The 22482-nt window shown below is 41.7% G+C and overlaps 1 protein-coding gene across 1 annotated transcript in view; it reads left to right on the top strand.

The window, feature by feature from the left end:
- The window catches only part of aopep (aminopeptidase O (putative)), an 81411-nt gene that overhangs the window by 43339 nt on the left and 15590 nt on the right, over positions 1–22482 (top strand). Inside the window, exon 14 of the mRNA XM_083911858.1 lies at positions 352–438. Coding sequence (XP_083767984.1) covers positions 352–438 — 87 coding nt within the window. The remainder of the gene's footprint in view (positions 1–351; positions 439–22482) is intronic.

Here is a 22482-nt window from a genome sequence, read left to right as displayed (position 1 = left end):
ATGTGTCTACTTTACTCTCTGTAAAGACTTGCATTTCAGTGATTCAGTGAGAGTCTGTATGTGTATATTCCTGTCTGTCTTTCCACTTGAGAGATGGAAAATGCGCTTTAATTCAGTTTCTGCTATTGCAGAAACGTCTGCTGTACACCCTTTCCTTCCTCTCTTGTCTTTCTTTCTGTCATCATTCGACCTTTCGGATTACTTGTCTCCTGTACCCTTTTTCTCTGTTTCTTCTTCACACTCTCTCATGCCACTCACTCAAATGTCACTTTGTTGTCTCTCTCTACCTCTACCCTCTTCTTTTTCCCGCCTTTACCTTCACCTTCACCCCCACCACCCTCCCTCCTGCAGGTTGTAAAATGGGTTCTCCTCAGTCAGAGTCATCAGGGGAAGGGAAGAAAGCGGAAGAGAACAGAGCCCAAGGTGAACTACAAAGAGGTAGGAGGCACTCTACTGAATTAAGATCTCTATCTACCTTCCCTCTGCTCTACGTTTCACTCCTGCGAGTGTCCCTCCCTCTTAAACTTCTATCTACCTATCTGTGTTATTTTTTGCTTTTTTAAAGTAGCTGTGATTCTTAATCTGTACAGTATTGTACAGACAACACAATTATCTCCCAATTCTGTTTATGTGTTGTGTCTGCGAGGAAAGACTACCCTGTACTTGTTTAAGTCTGTGTTTATGTTGTGTCACACACATATTTAACCTTTTAAGAGCTTGTATACATCACATACCCTTCACTGTTTCTGTGTGGTCATGGTCAATGTGTGTCTGGGATGGTGTCTGTGTTTGTCTGGAGGGGATGGGGACCATTTAGCCTTAGGTTTGAGTCTGGCCTTGAACCTTTGTTGCATCTACTTTCTCTTCCCATACTTCCTGTCAATGTACAATTCCTAACAACAGTTTCCTAACAAAGTAAATGCTGAAAAATGCCACAAAATAACCAAAAAGATGGTTTTGCCTGTGTATGTAGTGTTAATTAGTTCTCTCTAGGGATGGCTAATCCCCTCCACCCACTAATTGACACACACATTTGCACACACGCCTGCATCATTAATGAACGCCCACTGATCTATAAGCCACAGAGGGCCAGAAGTCATTAGCCAGAGTAGAGCAGCTTTTATATATCACTCTCAATATGCTCAGATTTTGTAGACTGTAGGAAACATTTGCAAAGCCTCTCATTTTTGTGTAAATTACATTTTATGGCATGAGTAAGTTAGGTAAGTGCCCTGGGGTGTCTTCAAATCACTCATTGTCAAGAATGAATGAATGACTTTTTAAGGATTTAAATTTCCCCTTCAACACTTTGTACTGCAGCTTTCAACATATGTAATGTAAGCTTTATTCAGAATCAAAGGTATACATGTTTTAAGCTTTACCTGAAGTCTAGAGACCATTTCATAAAACCCTGTTTTGGAACATGATTTTTCCAGATTAGATTACCTCCAATTCCTGTGTTGTAATTTAGAGCACAAATTGAGTGAAATGCCTGTGGAGTCCGCAGCCAGTGCAGCCCCCCCTTCAACCACCTGATACCTACCGTCTGGCATATTAACATCGTACACACACATCCACACAAATACACTTACTTGTGAAGGGCAGCAAAAGGGCCTCTTCCTGTGTGTGTGTGTGTGTGTGTGTGGGGGGGGGGGGGTTGAAATCAGCCTCATTAAAGAATAGCCAATTACTGTCCACTTGGTCATGCACAATAGTGAGAAAAAGGAGGGAGAGACCAATGGACGCATGGATGGAGCGAGGAAGAGGCGGGATGTAGGGGCTGGGTTGTGGGAGGTCAGTGTTTGAAGTTACACCATAAAAGCCATCCTGAAAGGAAACACAAAGTGACCCCTCCCCCCCTTTCCATCCACCTCTCTCCCCCTGTGGCCAGGCCCTCCCCTCTCTCCTCCTCTATGTCTCTTTCCCTTTCCTTTGTTTCTGTGTGCAGAGAGTGCCCCATGGATAGACCAGGTGTATTTTATATTACTCCTTCATGTACTTCAAACAGCCCAATTTCTCCTCAACCCCTCTTTTCATCTACCTCTCCTCCCTTTCTCTTCCCTGAGTCTCCCAGCCTGTTGCAAGGCTATAAATCACGCAGCATACCCGATTGGCAAAGGTGGAGAGAAGAACGGGGGGGCAGTTAAAACACAGGAGACATGAACGTAGATGGGGAAGATACCGTTTGGATGAATCAGAAATGAAGATACTATTAGAGCCATGAGAATGAACTATATAAATAAAAAACAACAACACTTGACGCCACCGCTGGGCATTATGTATCCCCTGTGGTTATCTTTTAGATCCTTTCAAATTTGAATGGAAACATGGATATTAGCCACAAAATGATCCAGTTGGGTGGAAAAATATAAAAGGAAAGGATTTAGCAGATGATTCGAAAATAAATAGGTGATGGAATGACATTATGGAAAGAGAAAGAGAGAATGAAGAAAGGGTAGAAAAAGATTTTAGGAGCTGAGGATTGGAGCAAGAGCGAGACTATAGTGGTCAGGTAAAAGTTGATGATTCTGAATTCCAGTAAGGCAACAAATCTGTTGTGGGCATTTGAGGAAATGAAGAGCAAAGTGGATATTTGAGGAGATGAGAGGAACACAGGAGAGATAAAATATGGACTGGTCAGATGATGTCAGTGCGGTTAGGAAGAGAGGAAAGAGTTGGTGAGGGAGGGAATAGAGAAGGTAGGACTTTTAGTGGACATTAATAAGGCTGAGAAAGGGTTGCATTTAACGCTAATGACATCATGGATTATTAGGGAACACACACACACACACACACACACACACACACACTCGTTTAGATGCACCCAGTGGAATTAGCCAGACGCCCCCTCAGAGCAGCCCAAGATCTGGTCAATATAAAAGAGCCAAAGTTTATTACCAACTTCCCACCGTCTTTGTTTTGTGGTATGTTATTGATTCACATCTTAGTGTGCACGTCTGACTTTTCGTGTACATGTGTAACTTGCGTGTGTGCATGTGATGAGCGTGCGTGTGTCCAGTGTGTGTGGAGAGGTCTGTAGAGGGATATTAGTCACGCCCGCATGGTAATGGGACCTCATTTTGCTCTCATTTTCATCTGCGGTCTCTGTAATGAGAGGGTCCGTCTGCCCCTGCTGATCGAGACAGGAAACCCTATAGGGTAAAAGAGCTGGGAGTAGTGGGAGACCTTGGCCAACTTTTCTGGCAACATCGGGCTTGTTAAAGATGCTGTTGGTAAGTTGTTATTGATCTAGGTCTTACAGTAAAATGCCTCAAATATGATCAATAGCTATCAAAAATTTGCTAAAACCTCTTTGCCATAAAGTATGTTCAATATTCCCAGGATTCATAGAACAACTAGTCTGCAGACTGGGCTTAATGGCTGGCACATGCAGCAATTCCAAAATAACTTCATTTTAACTCATACACATGCAATGGCCAAAATTAAAATAAATTCTTATGTTGGAGTAAATTACCCCAATACTCAAGATAAGTGTAGTTCTATTTTACACTTCTGTACTCGAATACAATATATTTAATGCTGTATGACACATCCCAGCGCATTTGGTGCTGCAGTGATAAGGTTCTGTATATAGAAAGTGTTTACATAGCTCTTCCCCTGGATAAACAAATCCAGGAAATGGTGTAATCCTGAATTCTTGTCATTCCTGCAGAAATTGTTCTGCACCACACTATTTTTAACTCTGAATCTAAGGCTGCACCATTATTAAGTTCACCAAACTTTATTTTAGTGGATTTTGAGGTCATAATTATGAATCACCAGAGATAGGATTGTTATTTGAACCACACCTAAAAATTTCAACCTATGTTATTTTATTTTTAAAGGCTAAAAACACTTAAACTGTACAGATTATGCAAGGAAGTTCAAAGCAAATTGATGTCACAGCGAGGCTAACGTTCTGTGTGCCACCGAAACTTCACCGATGCAGCGGAATAGGTGGATGATGAGTCAGCCTCCATCTCAGTGTCACTCTCTCACCTCATTTGCACCTACATGGCAATCTACAGCTTCCTTGTCAGTGCTATGGGTTACTGTGACAACACCAGGTTTATGTTTGCGGCTGAGGAGATGTCAATAACAACAGCAACAAACAGGTTTAGAGGAATAGCTTGTCTTCAAACTGTACAGTGCCATCTGTTAAAAGAGACAGTATGTAATTTACTTCAGATGTGTCAGATTGGGAGACAAATTTACAATATCTTTTATTAAAAGGCAGAATGGTCATTGTTGTTTTATACATGCTGAAGGACAACTGTAGGCATTCCAAATCAATTGGACTGATTGAGCTATAGCTAAGGTTTTTCTTTTTCTTTTTTTTTATCTTAACTCAAGGTTTATTGAGAACCTCTTTTTCTGAACTGAAAAAGCTATAAATTGACTGCTATAAATTGCCTAAAAGATCGAGCAATAGAGCAACTATTGTTTCCGAGGTCATGTAGTGAACGCATACTTCGTCATTGGACGCACTAAAACACTTTCAGCTATAAAGTGGTACAATCAACTAATAACAGCTGAGTCTGATGTGTTTACTCATGAATTATCAATTCAATTCAAATTCAATTCAATTTTATTTATAGTGCCAAATCATAATAAAAGTTATCTCAGGACACTTTACAGAATAGGTATAGACCACACTCTGACTTATTTATGATTTACATAGATCCAACAATTCCTCCGTAGAGTACGGTGGCAACGAAAACCTTTCCTATATATTTAAAACCACATGCTTTTTCTATGTGTGTGAGTGTTTTATCATCATCTCCAGTTAACCACTATGCTTTAATGACATTTTCATTATGTCATAGGTTATTTGCCTTTATTATGTCAAATAATACAGGATTTTGTCTTGAAGCGGGGCAGGTCCGCCAGACGGATTGATTCGCATTTGCTCAAGATATCCATCTGGGAACTGTCCTTTGGAGATCTTTTGGGAAGGGGCAAAAATACTGGTTAACGATTGGATAAACCATCTGTCTATCACCAACATATGTGCCAAATCAACCATTCAGATCAACAGAGCATATGACATGCTAACAGCGTCCAAGCAAAGCTCAGAATCTTAAAAACATGTCGGTAAAGGATATTTGCCATTTGTGCAACATGCATTTACGAATACTAGGCACAATATCAGGTGCCCAGTCCATATTCAAACAGAAGGATCCAAGAGAAAAAAGCGTCCGTGAGCAGCTTGTTCGGCGCTTGGGTGAACTTTCCACGTCTCCAGACTGAGCTGCGAGTAAAATACAGTGGAGCTTGCGAGTCTCATGAGACTAGCCCAGGTATGCCACAACAACACAGATACCAAGTTCTATTTTAGGAGTGTAAATGTAAAATGTAAACCTGCAGAGAAATGAACCGAGGTCGAGTGGTGACAGAAATCCTGTGTTGTGCTGAGGTGCGATGTTGATGGTTCGACAGAGGAGGTAGTGATTGTAGTTTGCAGGTGGCGTACAGTACATCACTCATTCATAATGGGCTGAAGTGGAGGATGGGAAAAAGGAGGCAGGAGAGCAGAATGTTTCAGTCTGCGCTGATTTGTGAAAAGGACAGGACTGGATTTAATCCTAGTCTATGTTTTGCCAGCATAGACATAAGTGTGTGTGTGTGTGTGTGTGTGTGTGTGTGTGTGTGTGTGTGTGTGTGTGTGTGTGTGTGTGTGTGTGTGTGTGTGTGTGTGTGTGTGTGTGTGTGTGTGTGTGTGTGTGTGTGTGTGTGTGTGTGTGTGTGTGTGTGTGTGTGTGTGTGTGTGTGTGTGTGTGTGTGTGTGTGTGTGTGTGTGTGTGTGTGTGTGTGTGTAATAAATTAGTGTCCGTAATGAGAAGGCTTGAGTAGAAAATTACCCAGCAGTCAGTTTTTCTCTTGCCTCTTCCTCTCTTTGTTTATTTACAGTTTGACCAGTACCCATGAAATAAAGCATATCCGTTCAGTAATGCCGTTTTTATAGCATCCGTGTTGTTTGTGTTTTCTTTGATAAGACGTCATCGCTTCGAAGTACTTTCAGCTATACTTGGCAATGTGAAATCCACCCCTGCCCTGAGCAGTGTTTACGAGGACACATCACACATCTGGTTTTCCTTCATCTCAGTCATCTCCAGTGCACTATCTACTGGTTTATACCGCCTTCTTCTCTTCTATCTCCCCTTCTTACTTCCTCTGTCTCTCTCTTTCTGTTTCTCTATCTCTCTGTGATTTATTGGCAATGAATCAGGGATGAGGGAGTATGCCGGAGGAGAGATGGGAACATTCAGGGAAATGGCTGTTTCCGGCCAGAATTCATCACATCAGGATGGGAAATGGTTGGAAGAAATGTGTGTGTGCGTGCGTGCGTGCGTGCGTTCGTGCGTGCGTGCGTGCGTGCGTGCATGTGTGTGTGTGTGTGTGTGTGAATTATCAGACCAACTGGGGATTAGCTATGGGCTTCTCAGGCCACTACTTTAAGCCACAACCCCTTAATTGTCTTCAAATCTAAGCAAAACTTGAGCCCTGTAATGGAATTTTGCAATTCATGTTTATGCTGTACACCTTACCTTGTTGAATCTTCACCCTATCATGATAGAAGGTTTGTGCGCATCCGTCACAGCTGTGCTGTCTGAAGCGTCAAGCTCTGATAAGGGACTTCCGCGGCCCACAGGTTTCAGTTGAGAGGTGAAGGGAAGAGCAATGCATCGGTTCTCTGGGCTTCTTTCTACCTATATTGTGAGATCTGTACTGTCTTTGGTGGCGTTTTTTTCAAAAGATACAGACTTTGTGTTGTGAAGTGCACATATTGTGCACATATTGTAAAAGATGTCCATTGTGACGAGGTAATTAGGTTGAGGGTGCAGTTCGCTAATGTACTTATAAATCCTCCTCCATGATCATGAGCTTTGCATAGTGACTGAAAGGACATGATTATGGACACACAAAAGAAAGCTATTAGCTTACTAGCTGTGTTGCACCATCTACTTTTATTCAAACTCCTCTGTTGTATAAACTGCTCCCCATAGGAGAAATGCTTTGCAGACAGTTATGTGAAATGATAGGCCTGTCGCAATAGGCAATAGATCATTTAATCGCATGATAACATTTTATGAGCTTGATGACTTTGCCAGCCGCGATTATTTCCATTTTTCTGTTTTCCTGGTGTCCCTCTATCAAAGAGACGGGATCACAAGAGTTTTTACTCCGGTGCATCTGTTTCCACTGACCCCTCTACCTTCCTCAGCATAATGAGGAGATAACCCTGTCTCGTGTCGTGTCAGTCACTTGTCAGCCACACGGTCTCTGTGTGGGGAGGCGGACCCCTGCCGTTACCCAGAGTGCAGCAGGAGAGCCCTGTGAGGAGCAAGCTAGAGGACATGCTAGCTGAGATTTGGAAGTATAAAAACAAAGATGGAATTGGTCTGAAAAAAACGCCACAGCTGCTGTGGGAGCTCTTCGGGTTCAAACCGAATGAACGCTGTGAACCACTTCCCGGTGAGCTGGTTTGTCGCATTTGTTGTAAAACAGTAGCAACTAAATGAGCCAGTGTGTTAAAATAGACTGTGAGTGAGACTGAGATTGTTCTTTGTTGCTTTGTTTATTTATTTTGGATATTTAAAATGTCTTGGAGTTGTAGTGTTAAATATTCTTCCAAATATTGATCTTTGAACGGGTGTACTGGCATTATTATGCCATTATCATTAAATCAGTTGAAAATCGACAATATTATCGCTTCTCGCAAACATTTCTGGGACAATTTATCGCCCAGCAAAATTTGTTATTGTGACAGGCCATGAAATGATTTAATGATACTGATCAGCAGAGATTCATACTCTTGTCTACTTTCTTATGTGCATTTACTCTGACATTAATAGATTGACCGACACTAAAGCACACACATACTGTACTGTAGCTACAAGAGAATGGATTACTGCCTTCCTTTGATTACACTCGAGGAAGTTTCCCTAAGGGTTGAACATGTGAGCTTAGTCAGATAGAGTGAAAGAGCAAGAGAGAATCAGAGGAGAAACAGTGAGATATAGTGAGTCCATAACATCTAAAGAAACAACAGAGCTGGAGTAAAACAACAGCTCAATAGAAGCATCTTACTCGCATTGTCATTTTCTGCAGTAACTGTTGTGAAAAGTGCTGACAAGAAGAAACAGATTTTGTGGGAAGCAAAGAATCAGCATGGCAAACAACTGCTGTTTGATTCACCTATCTCTCACACTGACTTTGCATCAATAAGCGGTTGATCTAGCATTAAGGAATTTTCCAGTCCACTTGTGTGCCTCTTTGATTAAATGTTAAATCGTACCTTTTTGTTTTGTGACAAAGCTGATCTGGTAAGCTATAAATCCGAACACTGTTTCAACTGTGTGTCCGCATGCTTTATTGCACTGGTAATGCTTCCACTATATGTGACCCCAGAGTTTAACTTGTAAAACTCATACCATAGTATGAGAGGATATAACTGTATAAACTGACAGAAATTAACATCCACACCATGTCTGTAAAACCATGACAGACAGAAAGTTTTCTCTGACTGATGGGTCGCGATGCTGTCGTTCCACCAGGTCCATTTTAAACCCGTCACAAAATCGCAGTATTACGCTCCATTTCATCTGAAGTTCCTGACATCTGCACTGATGGAGGGGAAAACGGTTTTCCCTTTTGATAAGTAGTAAAAAGGGGCAAGTGATAGAGATGGGAAGATTTATGTGTAGTGATGGGAGGAGAGGAGAGCGGGGAGATGGCTCCATTTGTGTTGTGTTAATGAGGGAGAGCAAGATAGAAAGAAAGTGAGAGTGCCAGCATGTATTTGTCTCATTTATCACTCAGCAGCAGTTCTGTTTTCGGGGTCATTTGAAGCTCACAGCCTGTCTCATCTCGTCCAGGGACTCCCTGCAGCCTGTGTGCAAGCATGCATGAGTGTGTATATATATGTACTGTATGTGTGTTTGTGAACTGGGGTATACAGTAAAAGAGGGGGGGGGGGAGTGTAAATAGATCACCAGTCAGGATTGACGATGCTGACAAGCTATTTCATGGCAGGCGTAGCTGCTCAAAAATACCATTTAGGGCGTCATGACTCTCTGAGGAACGCAACCATCCATGCAGACACACACACAAACACACACACACAAAGTTCTGGGGGTAGTTATACAGTGCAAGAGAAGCTTCGACAGGCTTTTGACTGAAGTGGTCAAGAGGAACACACACCCATATACAAAGACACACACACACACACACACACACACACACACACACACACACACACACACACACACACACACACACACACACACACACACACACACACACACACACACACAGATTCTGAATCCCAGAAGCATTTAAGTGTCATTAAAGTGCAGCTGTGTTTGTCTTTCCAGCACACATGGAAAACACATCAGGGACAGAGAGAGAGAAAAAGAGGGAGAGAGTGAGAGAACACAGCCTGCACAATATGGCTGCCATGATACGCACAAAACAAGCACAGCACTTTGTCATTCACACAAATACACATTATTCATCCTGGAGTCAATTCAGACACAAATTTAGACATTGAGTATAATGCAGCGCTATAAAAACCACTGTAGCTTTGAGGTCACAGCTTTAAGCCTTGTGGCGCTTTGGCCAGATATTTAGTAAAGAGTCATATTCAATATTGGGCTGGGCTGTAAAATGGAGCTGGCTTTTTAGTGGTGGGAAATCAATCAGTGCTTTTCACATAAAACCTGATTTAGGCGTCACCTCATAGCCTTCATAGGTACAGTACGTAATGTTGAGTTTGTGTGTTTCCGTGTGCACGTATGAATGTTGCCTGCTGAGTGCTTAAACATCTGTCTTTCCTGGTAATGACTTGGGAGCCAACGGGGCCCTCAGACAGCCCTGACGCAATTAGCCTTGTCAAACACACACAGATACACACACACACAAGCACGCAAAGTAATGTGAGCTATATACTACAAGGCCCATAGACCCTAGATATTATAGAAATCCCTGCACATAAGATCAATAAGTGTCTAAGAGATCTGTTGATGTGCTTCGGGAGAGCTTGTCTTCACAGAGGCTGTCTTGCTTATGATGCTTTTTTCTCATTTGCCGAGGTCAAGGTCTTAGGGGTCTAAGTGCTATATGATCATTTTTTACTAAACACAGCATTATTCTTCCCTTAAGATATGCTGCTTTTAAGTATGCTAAATTCCTGAAGAGCAGAGACAAATAGATGGTCTGAGCATGACTTAAATTGAAATTGGCTTGTTGCCAAGAACCCAAATGGCCAAATACTCCCAGATTGATACCACAAAGATGAAAGCTGTATTTCAAACCAGTCATTTTCTGAAATCTGAGTTCAGGCAAATCTTCAGGCCAGCAACTAACAATAAGTTTTACCATTACTTAAAGTGCAGATCATTTTCGTGATAAAACATTTGGTAATAAAATGTCAGAAAAGCATCACAAGTTCCTAAATCCCACTTATAAAGTATTATAAGCATTAAAAGACATTTTGAAAGAACCTTCAAATACAATTAAGGCAGTCATTAAGAGGGAGGGAATGTAATGCATTCAAAAAATAAATCCACTAATTGACTACCGTATTTTTCGGATTATAAGTCACAGTTTTTTTCATAGTTTGGCCGGGGGTGCGACTAATACTCTGGAGCGACTTATGTGTGAAATTATTTACACATTACCGTAAAATATCAAATAATAGCCCGGGCTATTAATTATCTCAGTCACGTAAGAGACTAGGCGTATATCAGCAATCGTCACACACACACGTCAACCAAATTAAAATTCGGCGGGGGCGGGTCATGGCAGAAGTGCATTGTGAAAAAAAAGATGCTACCTGTGGTGTATCTGATCGAGCACTCGGTGCTTGACTGTTCATGACTGTGTCACTCGGTGTGTGCGGTGATTGATTGTTCCTATGTGTGTGTTATGAAGTTGTGCGGCTACTAAAAGAGCACATGTTACAGCCTCGCCTCCGTGTGTGATATTTATCATAGAGACCCACAATGCGCACTACAATAGTCACGCAATAACATAAAACCACAACACTACCTGCTAATGCTTGAGCTAAGCGGCGCATTGTCTACCTTTGGAGTTGGCGGAGTTGTTCAGAAGTGACACAGAGGAAGAAGAGTTCATTGGATTTAGTGATTAGGAGTGACAGAGTGTTTGGTAAACGTAGAGCATGTTCTATATGTTATAGTTATTTGAATGACTCTTACCGTAATATGTTACGTTAACATACCAGGCACGTTCTCAGTTCGCTGTTTATGCGTCATATAATACTCGAGTGCGACTTATATATGTTTTTTTCCTTCTTTATTATGCATTTTTGGCTGGTGCGACTTAGACTCCGGAGCGACTTTTAATCTGAAAAATACGGTATTTAGTTCCAGCTGGAGAAATTTGCCATATGACCATACTTCTCAGAGGCCTTAATTCTGAATTCTCTTGAGCTTATAGTCATCATGTAACAAGGAATGAAGTTCTGTAAAATAGAGACAAATTGGCTTTAAGACGAGTCATAGTAACTGTGAACATGCTGTATTGCAACAATGGAGCTGTGTATACTGTCATTCACACTGCCCGGGGTTGACAACATAGAACTACTGTCTTAACCCAACCAATAGTCTGGAGTAATCTAGTATTCAGAGACACATATAGAAGCCGTTCATTTGTTGCCAACAGCCATACTGCAGGTGACAGCTCCACACTTCCCGGTCTGGGATATCATGTGTTACTAAGCTGATTGTGGTCTTATCACAGGAAAAAGACGGAAAGATTGTCTTCCTGGGTGTTCTAATGCAAAGTAAACAACATGTCTTGAATTTCTTTCCATCTGTTTTTCCCATTGCTGTCTCTATCTGTGATGCTCTCTCTTACTCCATCTCTCTCCTGTTTCTGTGGTGTCCTCTGTCAGTCTGTAATATCTACCTCTTTTTTCTTCCTGTGTGTGTGTGTGTGTGTGTGTGTGTGTGTGTGTGTGTGTGTGTGTGTGTGTGTGTGTGTGTGTGTGTGTGTGTGTGTGTGTGTGTGTGTGTGTGTGTGTGTGTGTGTGTGTGTGTGTGTGTGTGTGTGTGTGTGTGTGTGTGTGTGTGTGTGTGTGTGTGTGTGTGTGTGTGTGTGTGACTCCACAGCTGTGTGTGTGCATCTGTCTGTGCAGCAGATATCTGGGCTCAGTCCATCCCACATACCTCTGTCAGCTCAAACTGCTAAAAGCCAGCCAGCCTAGAGTTCACACAGGAGACAACACATACAGTACATACTGTACTGTACACTGCATACACACACACACACACACACACACACACACACATGCAACATTGAATGGCCAACAAACATGTGTCTGTCTGAATTTCAAACACATTAACACAGCTCACACAAATGCAGAAAGACACACTCTCTGTCTGTCTCTTCCTGAACATGACCTTTCTCTTTGATGGCTATGGCGATGTTCGCCTCCCTCTGCTGTCTCCACTTCCCTTCTTGTCTCTTGCCGCCAATCCCTCTTCGTGTTTGGCTCTGCCTGCTAGAGTCATCTCATCTTTCCTCCTCCCACTCTGGCTCTCTACTCCTCTTTCTTAATGTATTGTTTACCCCTATTATTGTTGTCATGCAGTGAAGTCTTGAATGGACAAATCCTAGCTGCCATGTGTGTGTGCTTATGCCTTCAGTGTGTGTCCTGACATTTAGGAACCCAACTGCTCCTAAATGGCCCGGTAACATTTCCAATGTTCAATTGCATGAGCTGACAATAATTTTTTTTTACCCCTTTTTGACATTTCTGTGTGACTCTGTGCCCTATTAACCTGAGTAATTATTATAATTATCAGCAGCACACACCACTAATAATATTTATCCACAACCCCCTTAAAGTAAACTGCAGAGTGGCTGGTAGCCAGTCTTGTCCCCCCCAGAGATAATATTTAACCACGACCCCTAGGCCGGTCTCACCCTCTCTGGATCAGGCCAGAACAAATGACATGAGGAAATTAAACCAGGGTGCTCTGCTATTTTCAGCCTTAGTCACATTTCATACTTCGTTACCTTATGTGTTCAGGGAGTGGGCGTGAGTGCTTGAGTGCGTGCGTGCGCGCGTGCGTTTGTGAGTGTGCGTACCCCTGCCTGCCTGCCTGCGTGTTGAGCATCGGCTTTCCAATTTGATGATGATTTTAGATCAAGGCATCAGTATTTCCCTCCAAACTTTGTTCTTGGCAGGAAGGAAATCACTGAAGCAGGGTATAGATATATGGAAAAGCAATAACTGCTAAAACAAGAATGGATACCTTTGTTTAATTCTATCAAAATGTTGCTTTGAATTGAAGTCAGTTTAAGCACTACTATGATCAATAAGTCACATTGAACATATAAAGAAAGCAATTTCAGCTTGCACAATGAATGGGCAACCATATTTTATATTTTTATGTCATCCACCAATCCCATGAAAAGACCAAAACGAGCAAATATTTTCAAACTTCCCCAGCCAGTCTGTGGTTCTCTCTTACAGCAGTAAATGGATGTTGGGGGCTTTTTTTAATTGTAGATTTGGTTCTTTATTATTGGGTATTTACAACAACAGGATGGTGTATGTGAGATCAACTCAAAATAAACTGCAGTACCAATGTTTATCATAAAAGAAATGCCAGACAGAGTGTTTTTTTAAATAGTTTTTGGACACCAATCAAGATCTATGGCACAGAGGTATAAGCTATATTCTGCTTTGTATACGCAGGCAATACTTGTTAGTAGAATCAGTTCATTATTAGTTCAATTTCGGAGCCTGTTGATAAAAAGAACAAAATATATGGAATAACTTATCCTTTACAATGACTTTTAGAGGAGTATCTGTCTCCATCAGTTTATCCATGTGTGGTTACACAAAATGTCTGGTATGCCTCTGTTCTCCACCATCCCTTTCTCCTCACCTCTCTCTTTGTCTAAGCTGACGTCCAGCTCGCACACAAACAGAGTCCTTTTGTTCCAGTTCTGTTTCAAAGGCCTCTCTCTTTCAAAGGCATACGTGTGGTTCAGGGGCAAAACACTCAAGGGTTCAATCCCTGGTTGTAACTCCTACTGGTTGGTTAGGACACCTGCACAGAGAGTACAGTAGTTGGATCTAAGTGGACTTCTAGACAGGCTACCTTCCCAAAACAACAACAGCACAAGAAGTGACAAGTCCTGTCCTACAGGGGAATTGTGCTTTCCAAAATTGTGAAGAAAAGGGTGAAAATATATTTTTCACAAAAAAGCCTATATCAAATGTGTTTGAGGAGTTGTTTGTGTCTCCATTGGTAATGGAACAACGGGTTGTGGGAGGAGGAACAATAAGAGGGAGACGAGGGAGGCATCCACTGGAGACAGTTAGATTTGTGACTCGCGGCGAAGCACAGAGTGCCAGAGATTAATTAAACTTCCCCTGTTTTGGAGGTGTGCGTATGTGTGAATTAGAATGAGTCAGAGTGGTGATGAGTAGGAGAGAAAACATGTTAATTGCCTTCATGATCATTGCCAAATTGCAGGAACATAGAAGATTGCTCCACCTTCTGCGGCCACACAAAGAAAGAACAAAGTGTTGAGATAGTGAATGAAAGCTATCGCATGAGCTGAAGAGATGCTAAAAATTTGTACTTGAACACATGCTTGGTGTAGGTGTGTCTCTCTGTGCATGTGTGTATGTTTTCCTGTTTGATTCGCCCTCAGAGCGACTAGTCTTTCCCGACCACCGGGCTTTCTGTGTGTGCTTTTTCAGCTTAACCCCTGACTCACAACCCCGCTGTGACCCCTTGTTGCTTTTTGATTGGCCTGAGTCTGTGAATCTGCAGGCCAGGAAGGAAGATAGGGGGGCAGCTACTAGGGGCTACCCATCCTAACATGCAGCAGCTGATCAAGCACACACTCAAAAACACATACATTCAGACAAACATGCATGGGCAAAGACTGGGTAAATCTGGAAAGAATAACTCTTAACGTCTTCATGTAGAGCTCAAACTGTAGCTTTCTTGTGCATATGTACACATAAGTAAGTACATGCTTGAAATAATAAAAAAATGAGGTACACTGACTTGTTTGTTTTCCAAATGGGTTCTGTTGATTGGCAAAGTATTGTACGTGCTGTGAATATTTGTTTACCATTATACTCGTGCTGGCAAACATGCCTCACACGTTTCCTGTTGTCAGCCAATGTGCTCGTGTCAGAAGACACATGATGAGACAATTGATCCAGACAGTCATCAAGATTGCAAGGTCAAGACTTCAAAAGCTTTCTGACTCTTTCTCTTCCCGCCATTTTTCATTTACCCACAATGTCCGACGCTCTCAAAAGCTCTCTGCATGCTTTGCTTCCTGATTACACGACTGATTGCAACAGCCAGATGAACACACACACACACACACAAATTTGCTCCCTCATATCTGTAGACGCTGTGCTTGTTGATTAAAGCAGTTTCGCGAGATTAAAAAAACAAAGAATGAATGCTAATAATGAATAGATTGCAGATAGACAGTCGCAGCTTGTAGGTCATCGTCGAGGTCATCAGTCTGCGACCGGCACTATCTGTGAAATCGTCATTGTGCTGCTGCAGCAGCAGCAGGTGTGACATCATTTGAGGAGATGGTAGCACAGAAGACAGCTCCATTTCACAAGTTGAAAGGGTACCATGTGACTCAAAGATAACCTTTCAGCATCTCGTGTGTGTGTGTGTGTGTGTGTGTGTGTGTGTGTGTGTGTGTGTGTGTGTGTGTGTGTGTGTGTGTGTGTGTGTGTGTGTGTGTGTGTGTGTGTGTGTGTGTGTGTGTGTGTGTGTGTGTGTGTGTGTGTGTGTCTGTGTGTGCGTCTGTGTTCGTGCGCTCGCTCCTATCCATTACCTGAAATTGGTTTACAAAACCTGTGATGTCAGCAGGCCTTTTTATAATGTCTTTTTAGACCTTGTGAAGCCACTAGATTGCAGAATCATATCCTCACAGTGTATGCATTTATTTTTCTTTAGCCACTTATCATATTTATAGGTTTTATATTTATAGGGTCCTCTCATTTCTGCTGCTGCGCCTCATACTAAACTCTCCCACACATGCTTCTGCAAGCGAAGTCTCTTGCTATTGTATTAGAGGAGCATCCTGCTAACGATTAAAGTCGTCAAAGTCTACTTGACAATGGTAGTAAGACTCACTGTGCTACGTACAATCAGACTTGCACTCTTCCATTTACACTTAATTCATTTTTTAAATTTTTTATGAATTTGTTTCTATACACATTCGCAAAAACTACAAATAAGTACATACATAATCAACGGAAAATGTGATGTAGGGATGCAAAAAGCCCTCAGAGGGACTTTATCACAGCACTTTCTAGTGTATGGGAATAATTGTGGAATGGGAAATATAAGATAAGATTGAACACGTTATCAGACATGCAGATATACAACAAATAAAAACATACTGATAGTTAGTAAGGAATTTACACAGATAATCCATTAGGTGATAATTCAAGATTCAAGATTCAAGATGCTTTATTTATCCCGAGGGAAATTATTGTGCAACAGTTTCAATACAAAGGTGGGAAAGGATCAGAGTGACAATAAGCATAAAAACATAATCAAATCAAAATAAAGCTAACATAAAATTAATCAACAATAACTAAGTGTGACAGAGTGCAACAGACATTGTGGTTAAGCGTAGGTATATACAATATACAACAATACGCACTGTGCCGTTTAGCAGCATATTGAAATAAAATAAGTACAAACTAAATAAGTGATAAGGAGCGATAATTGAAACAGTGTTAAAAATGTAGCAGCATTTCCTACAAAACTAAGTTACAGTACAGTGAAGTGTAGCAGCCTTTCTTACTGAAGTAAGTTAGTTACAGTAAAGTACAATGAAGTGTAGCAGCCTTTCTTACTGAAGTAAGTTAGTTACAGTAAAGTACAGTGAAGTGTAGCAGCCTTTCTTACTGAAGTAAGTTAGTTACAGTAAAGTACAGTGAAGTGTAGCAGCCTTTCTTACTGAAGTAAGTTAGTTACAGTAAAGTACATTGAAGTGTAGCAGCCTTTCTTACTGAAGTAAGTTAGTTACAGTAAAGTACAGTGAAGTGTAGCAGCCTTTCTTACTGAAGTAAGTTAGTTACAGTAAAGTACAGTGAAGTGTAGCAGCATTTCTTACTGAAGTAAGTTAGTTACAGTAAAGTACAGTGAAGTGTAGCAGCCTTTCTTACTGAAGTAAGGTAGTTACAGTAAAGTACAGTGAAGTGTAGCAGCATTTCTTACTGAAGTAAGTTAGTCACAGTAAAGTACAGTGAAGTGTAGCAGCCTTTCTTACTGAAGTGAGTTAGTTACAGTAAAGTACAGTGAAGTGTAGCAGCCTTTCTTACTGAAGTAAGTTAGTTACAGTAAAGTACAGTGAAGTGTAGCAGCCTTTCTTACTGAAGTGAGTTAGTTACAGTAAAGTACAGTGAAGTGTAGCAGCCTTTCTTACTGAAGTAAGTTAGTTAGAGTAAAGTACAGTGAAGTGTAGCAGCCGTTCTTACTGAAGTAAGTTAGTTACAGTAAAGTACAGTGAAGTGTAACAGCCTTTCTTACTGAAGTAAGTTAACAATACAACTAAATAAAGTGATGATGTACCGTACATCCATTAAAAATGCACTATATTTTATTATTTGAGAAGTATACACCGTTTATCAGAGTGGGATAGATTGTGCTGGGGTTTCAGAGATCTGAATGACCGCTTGCAAAATGTAATCTATCCGAGCTACTGCTGCAAAGGTTTCTTTACATAATTTGGTTTTAATTTTTTTTTTCCTCTTCATTGCTATTTTATACCCGACCATATGCCCCATTTTTTGCACATTTGAATTATATGCAGCTGTATATAGCAGTTAAAGCCTAATTAAAAGTGAAAGTATTTGTGATGCTATATATGCTGCCATGGCTGTGGAGAGAATCTTAACAGCTGCTTTGTGTACTGTTTCTCCTCAGCACTCGAGCCCAGCACTGCAGTTTTAACAGATGAATGCCTGGGCCCTTAAATCAAGTGTAAAATAAGGATGGACAGAGAGAGATAAAGGATGCAAGGAGGGGCTTATAATTGGAGGAGCCAGACACCGTATGATCCAGTGAAAAGAAGTTGGTATGGAGACGGGGAGCAGACAGTCATGGAGACAGAGGCAGAGAGAGAGAAAGGGAAGGATTTGAGGGAAAGAATGAGTGAAACCTTAGTACCTGAGGCGTGGGCCGAGGCCTTCAGCTGCTGGTGCCAGAATGTGTTTTTACGAGCCTGTGGTCAGACAGAAATAAAAGGCGGCGGAATGACTGAATGGCATCACACACACACACAGGCATGCACACACACAATTCAATGGCCTCTCACAGTTTGGTTTTATAATGTCACAGTTATTCAATGTTTCCAACTGCTATAATGCAGTGTGACTGAACAAGCAGCACACTCTCCTCAATGGTACAGATGTAGGGAGCAAGAGAAAGGAAGAGAGGGGAGGTATGGGAGGAAAAGAAAGCATTAGAAACACTGCTGTATTCCTTTCCACGTTGCCAAGGGCATAGTAAGAGGTTTTCTTATGTTCTTTGGAGCCATTATATAGATTTTACAGGCAGTTAGTCAAATCAACTTTTTTTCATACAATCTCTTTTGTGCCTTCTCTCTTTTTTATCTCTCTTTTTCCATCTGTTATGTCTGTTTCCTTTTTTATTTCCTATTACCAGTAACTCACTTGCTTGGCTTCTCCGATTATCATTACAAGCAACCCCAAGGAGTTGGAGGGTTCAAGCCTGAAAAGAGTTGAGTGAGAAAAGTGCTTTAAAAAATACCTAAAAATAGGAGTAAAAAATACCAGTTATTTTTCTCGTTGGTCACAGTTAGTGCGAGCAGAAGCAGAGGCAGAAATGTAGGAGAGTGGTGATTCAGCAGAGGTTATCTCAGGTTCCTTTTGTAGAGATGTGATGGTAAATGGCGAGTGACCTCTCACATTAGCAACTGTCCGCCCGTAAAGGGGGTGTAGATCATGACCCTCTTTAGCACAGCATGTGCAGAGTCTGAAGCATCGGTGGAGGAAATTGACATTTGGGATCAATCTTGTCAATTCGTAAAGGCTCCTGAAAAAGGACACAGGCTGGCTCTCCTATGTACTTTACTTTTATGTACCAGAAGGCAGAGTGGCACTCAGTGTCGTTGCCATGGAAATGCTGAACAAGTGATAGATTATTGGAGAGGGACAGAATAGGATTTACAGGTTTTTTTGTGGTAAATTTGTACAACCCTTTTAAACTCTTTTAAACTCTCTCAGAAAAGGAAGTGTAGAGGAGCCAACAGAAATGCACAGATGTCTCAGAAACTCTTTATTTGCAACTCAACTTCAAATCATTTTATTGCAGCCAGATCAGTGTTAAGGTTAGAAATATTACAAAAAGCCTCTGTTGATGCTGTGAGTGTGTGTTTACACATTTTGTACAAAAGGCTAAAAAGCTTTGATTCATTTTTGTGCTGCATGTTGTACAGAACCTCAGCAGTACTAATATTGCTTAGTCCCATGTTCCCATACACCCACACACATGCACCGACACAGACACATGCACAAAAAATAATAAAGCTGCTTCCTCCTTTTGACTTGACTTCTCTCCCATTACTCTCCCATTCACAAAGGAATACTATATACAACAGTCTGCACACCCAACTACTGTATATATACTTTATTATATTCATAGTTTGTGGTGGACATCATATCCTGTGTTTGCTATAACTGTTTTTGTATTATTGAGCTCTCTCACTGAGGTAAACAGTCTATATTTGTGCATGCACACATATGTGTGCTTGTGTGTCATTGTTCTTTGGAGGTTCAGAGGTCAGTGTGTGAAAGGGACATTTCAGCAGCATATTTCCCAAAGGTCCTTGCTAGGCTTGACTCAATATAGAGCTGGTGCGACTGACCTGTGTCGGTGGTTTGTACGGAAATGGACTGGAATTTGTACAGGGTGTGGGCATTGTTTTAAATATAATGTCCATATGAGTGAGTGTATACTGTAGGCGATCTGTGTTAATGTTTGTGTGTGCGTGAGAGACTGAGAGACAGAGAAGGAGAGGGACTGTGTATTCTGTCGGTTTCAGCATTAGCATTCCTTAGCTTTGACGGACAGAATGGGAATGAAATGCTTCTTTCATGTGGCCAAATTCTGATGTGCGTGGGTGCGTGGGTGCGTGGGTGCGTGCTTGCGTGCGTGTAAGGGGATATGTACTATTTAGCACTATTGATAGAGATACCCATGACCTGGTCATGACATGGGACTGTGTGTGTGTGTGTTTGGCTTTTTGTATGGGCTGTTTGTAAGTGTTTGTGTGTCATTCTTCAGCTCTACCCATTAATAAAGGAGTACTCAGCCATGGAGTTCACCTTTACCTCTATAATTGCTCTCTCTCCCTCTCCGTCTATCTCACCCATCCATTCACCCACCCACACACACACACGAACACACACACACACACACACATTTTCAGTCACTGATGTGATGTAAGATCTTCCTTAAAGCGGAGCCATAAGCAGTTGAGGAGCTCTTTGCAGAAAAATAAATATATGTAAATATGTAGAAAATAAGACAGAGCAAGTTGGGTGAGTCTAATAGGTACTGTCTGCCCTCAGAAGAGGAGTTTTAGTAGTTTCCATTGTGCTGGCGGAGTCCACCTTTGCTACACCAGATTCAAATTGTGTACCCAAGCACAAGCGATTCACAGTAAAACACTTCATCCACAATGGGAAGTAAAAAGTGCAACATTTTTCTCCTCAATGTAGTGCAATAAAAATATAAAATTGCATAAAATAGAAATACCTAAAATAAAGTATGCTCGAAGTTGTACTTAAGTACAGTATTTGAGTTAGTTTATGTAGATGTTTAGGTAGAAAATTTAAGCGGGTGTTGGTTGCTGTTGAAGATGTAGATGTTACATGTGTTGAGGCAGACACTAATGTGTGTGTGTGTGTGTGTGTGTGTGTGTGTGTGTGTGTGTGTGTGTGTGTGTGTGTGTGTGTGTGTGTGTGTGTGTGTGTGTGTGTGTGTGTGTGTGTGTGTGTGTGTGTGTGTGTGTGTGTGTGTGTGTGTGTGTGTGTGTGTGTGTGTGTGTGTGTGTGTGTGTGTGTGTGTGTGTGTGTGTGTGTGACAATATAAATCAGTTTCTAATGTACCATCATTGACCAGGAATTTGATTTTGGAGACTCTGGTGCAGACATATTGATTACCACCGTAGCAACATAAGTACATACAGGCACAATAGGACCTCACATTCAGCACTGAGAGATGTGTGTGTGAGAGCAGTGTTTTATTGCTGTGGGATTCTCACTTTGCAAAGGGTGGGAGAGTGAGAAGGATCATGGGTGGGCACCAACGAGACCCTTTAGAGATTTAGACGCCACACTCAGCCTTCACAAAATGGAGGGAGGAAAGGACGGAGAGAAGAGAGTCAATAGAGGGTGAAGGGCAAGACAGGATATCAGATTTTCCATGGAGTTAGATGATCATGATCGTGTGTGTGTGTGTGTGTGTGTGTGTGTGTGTGTGTGTGTGTGTGTGTGTGTGTGTGTGTGTGTGTGTGTGTGTGTGTGTGTGTGTGTGTGTGTGTGTGTGTGTGTGTGTGTGTGTGTGTGTGTGTGTGTGTGTGTGTGTGTCTGTGTGTGTCTGTGTGTGTGTGTGTCTGTGTGTGTGTCTGTGTGTAGCACTCCTGGTGTTTGATTTGACCATTTGCCAGCTTGAGTCTGGGTGTTATTCCCTCAGCTCCAACAGCTACATGTTGAAATACTTCCTGGTTTTAGGTCAGGTATTTCCCAGCAGCACTAAGGATGTTGTTTACCAAAAATTGCTTTTGCACAAATGCTGCAATTTACTCTACTCATTGCTGGATGTGTTTTCCTGAATAGAAGAGTGTTGTCTGTCTACCTCCTCCTCAGTCACTTTCCTTTTTGCCCACTCTTGTGCTCTGCTTCACTCAGTCACATAGACACATAATACCTATTTTCACATCAGTCTCTGCAGGGCCGTCAGCCATTAATTGTGTCCCAGACTGGGACCGGAGAAAGTGCGGCTGGGATTGTTGGATGTATGCAGCAGAGAGGCAGGCAAGGCTGGGCACAGCTCTCTCAAGAGGAGAAAGTCGCTCTCTCATATCGCTGCCCACATCCATCTTCAGAATAATAGTCTAAATTCACCACTGATTTTCCACTGTCCCTGAAGATGTTAGTCATTAGAAGAAAATAGGTCCTTTCCTTTAGGTTTACCTCAGGATAGCACAATCAGTACATACGCTATTAAGAAGCAACAGTGAGGCATTTCCTATTGCCTGAAAACCTTTCTTCTTCTCTTGTTTTTTAGGCTCTGTCATTCCTGCAATCAGGGATTTCATTGCAGTCTTTAAACCCACAAAGACTAGATGTTCTAAAGATGGCAGCGTGTGTCTCTGAACAGTGCTGCTCCCTTTGTTTCTTGACAATAGGAC

This window comes from Echiichthys vipera (genome assembly GCF_963691815.1).
Source record: "Echiichthys vipera genome assembly, chromosome: 4".
In the NCBI taxonomy this organism is placed as follows: Eukaryota; Metazoa; Chordata; class Actinopteri; order Perciformes; family Trachinidae; genus Echiichthys; species Echiichthys vipera.
The sequence above is the reverse complement of the archived record's forward strand: the minus strand, read 5'-3'. Positions and strand labels throughout refer to the sequence as shown.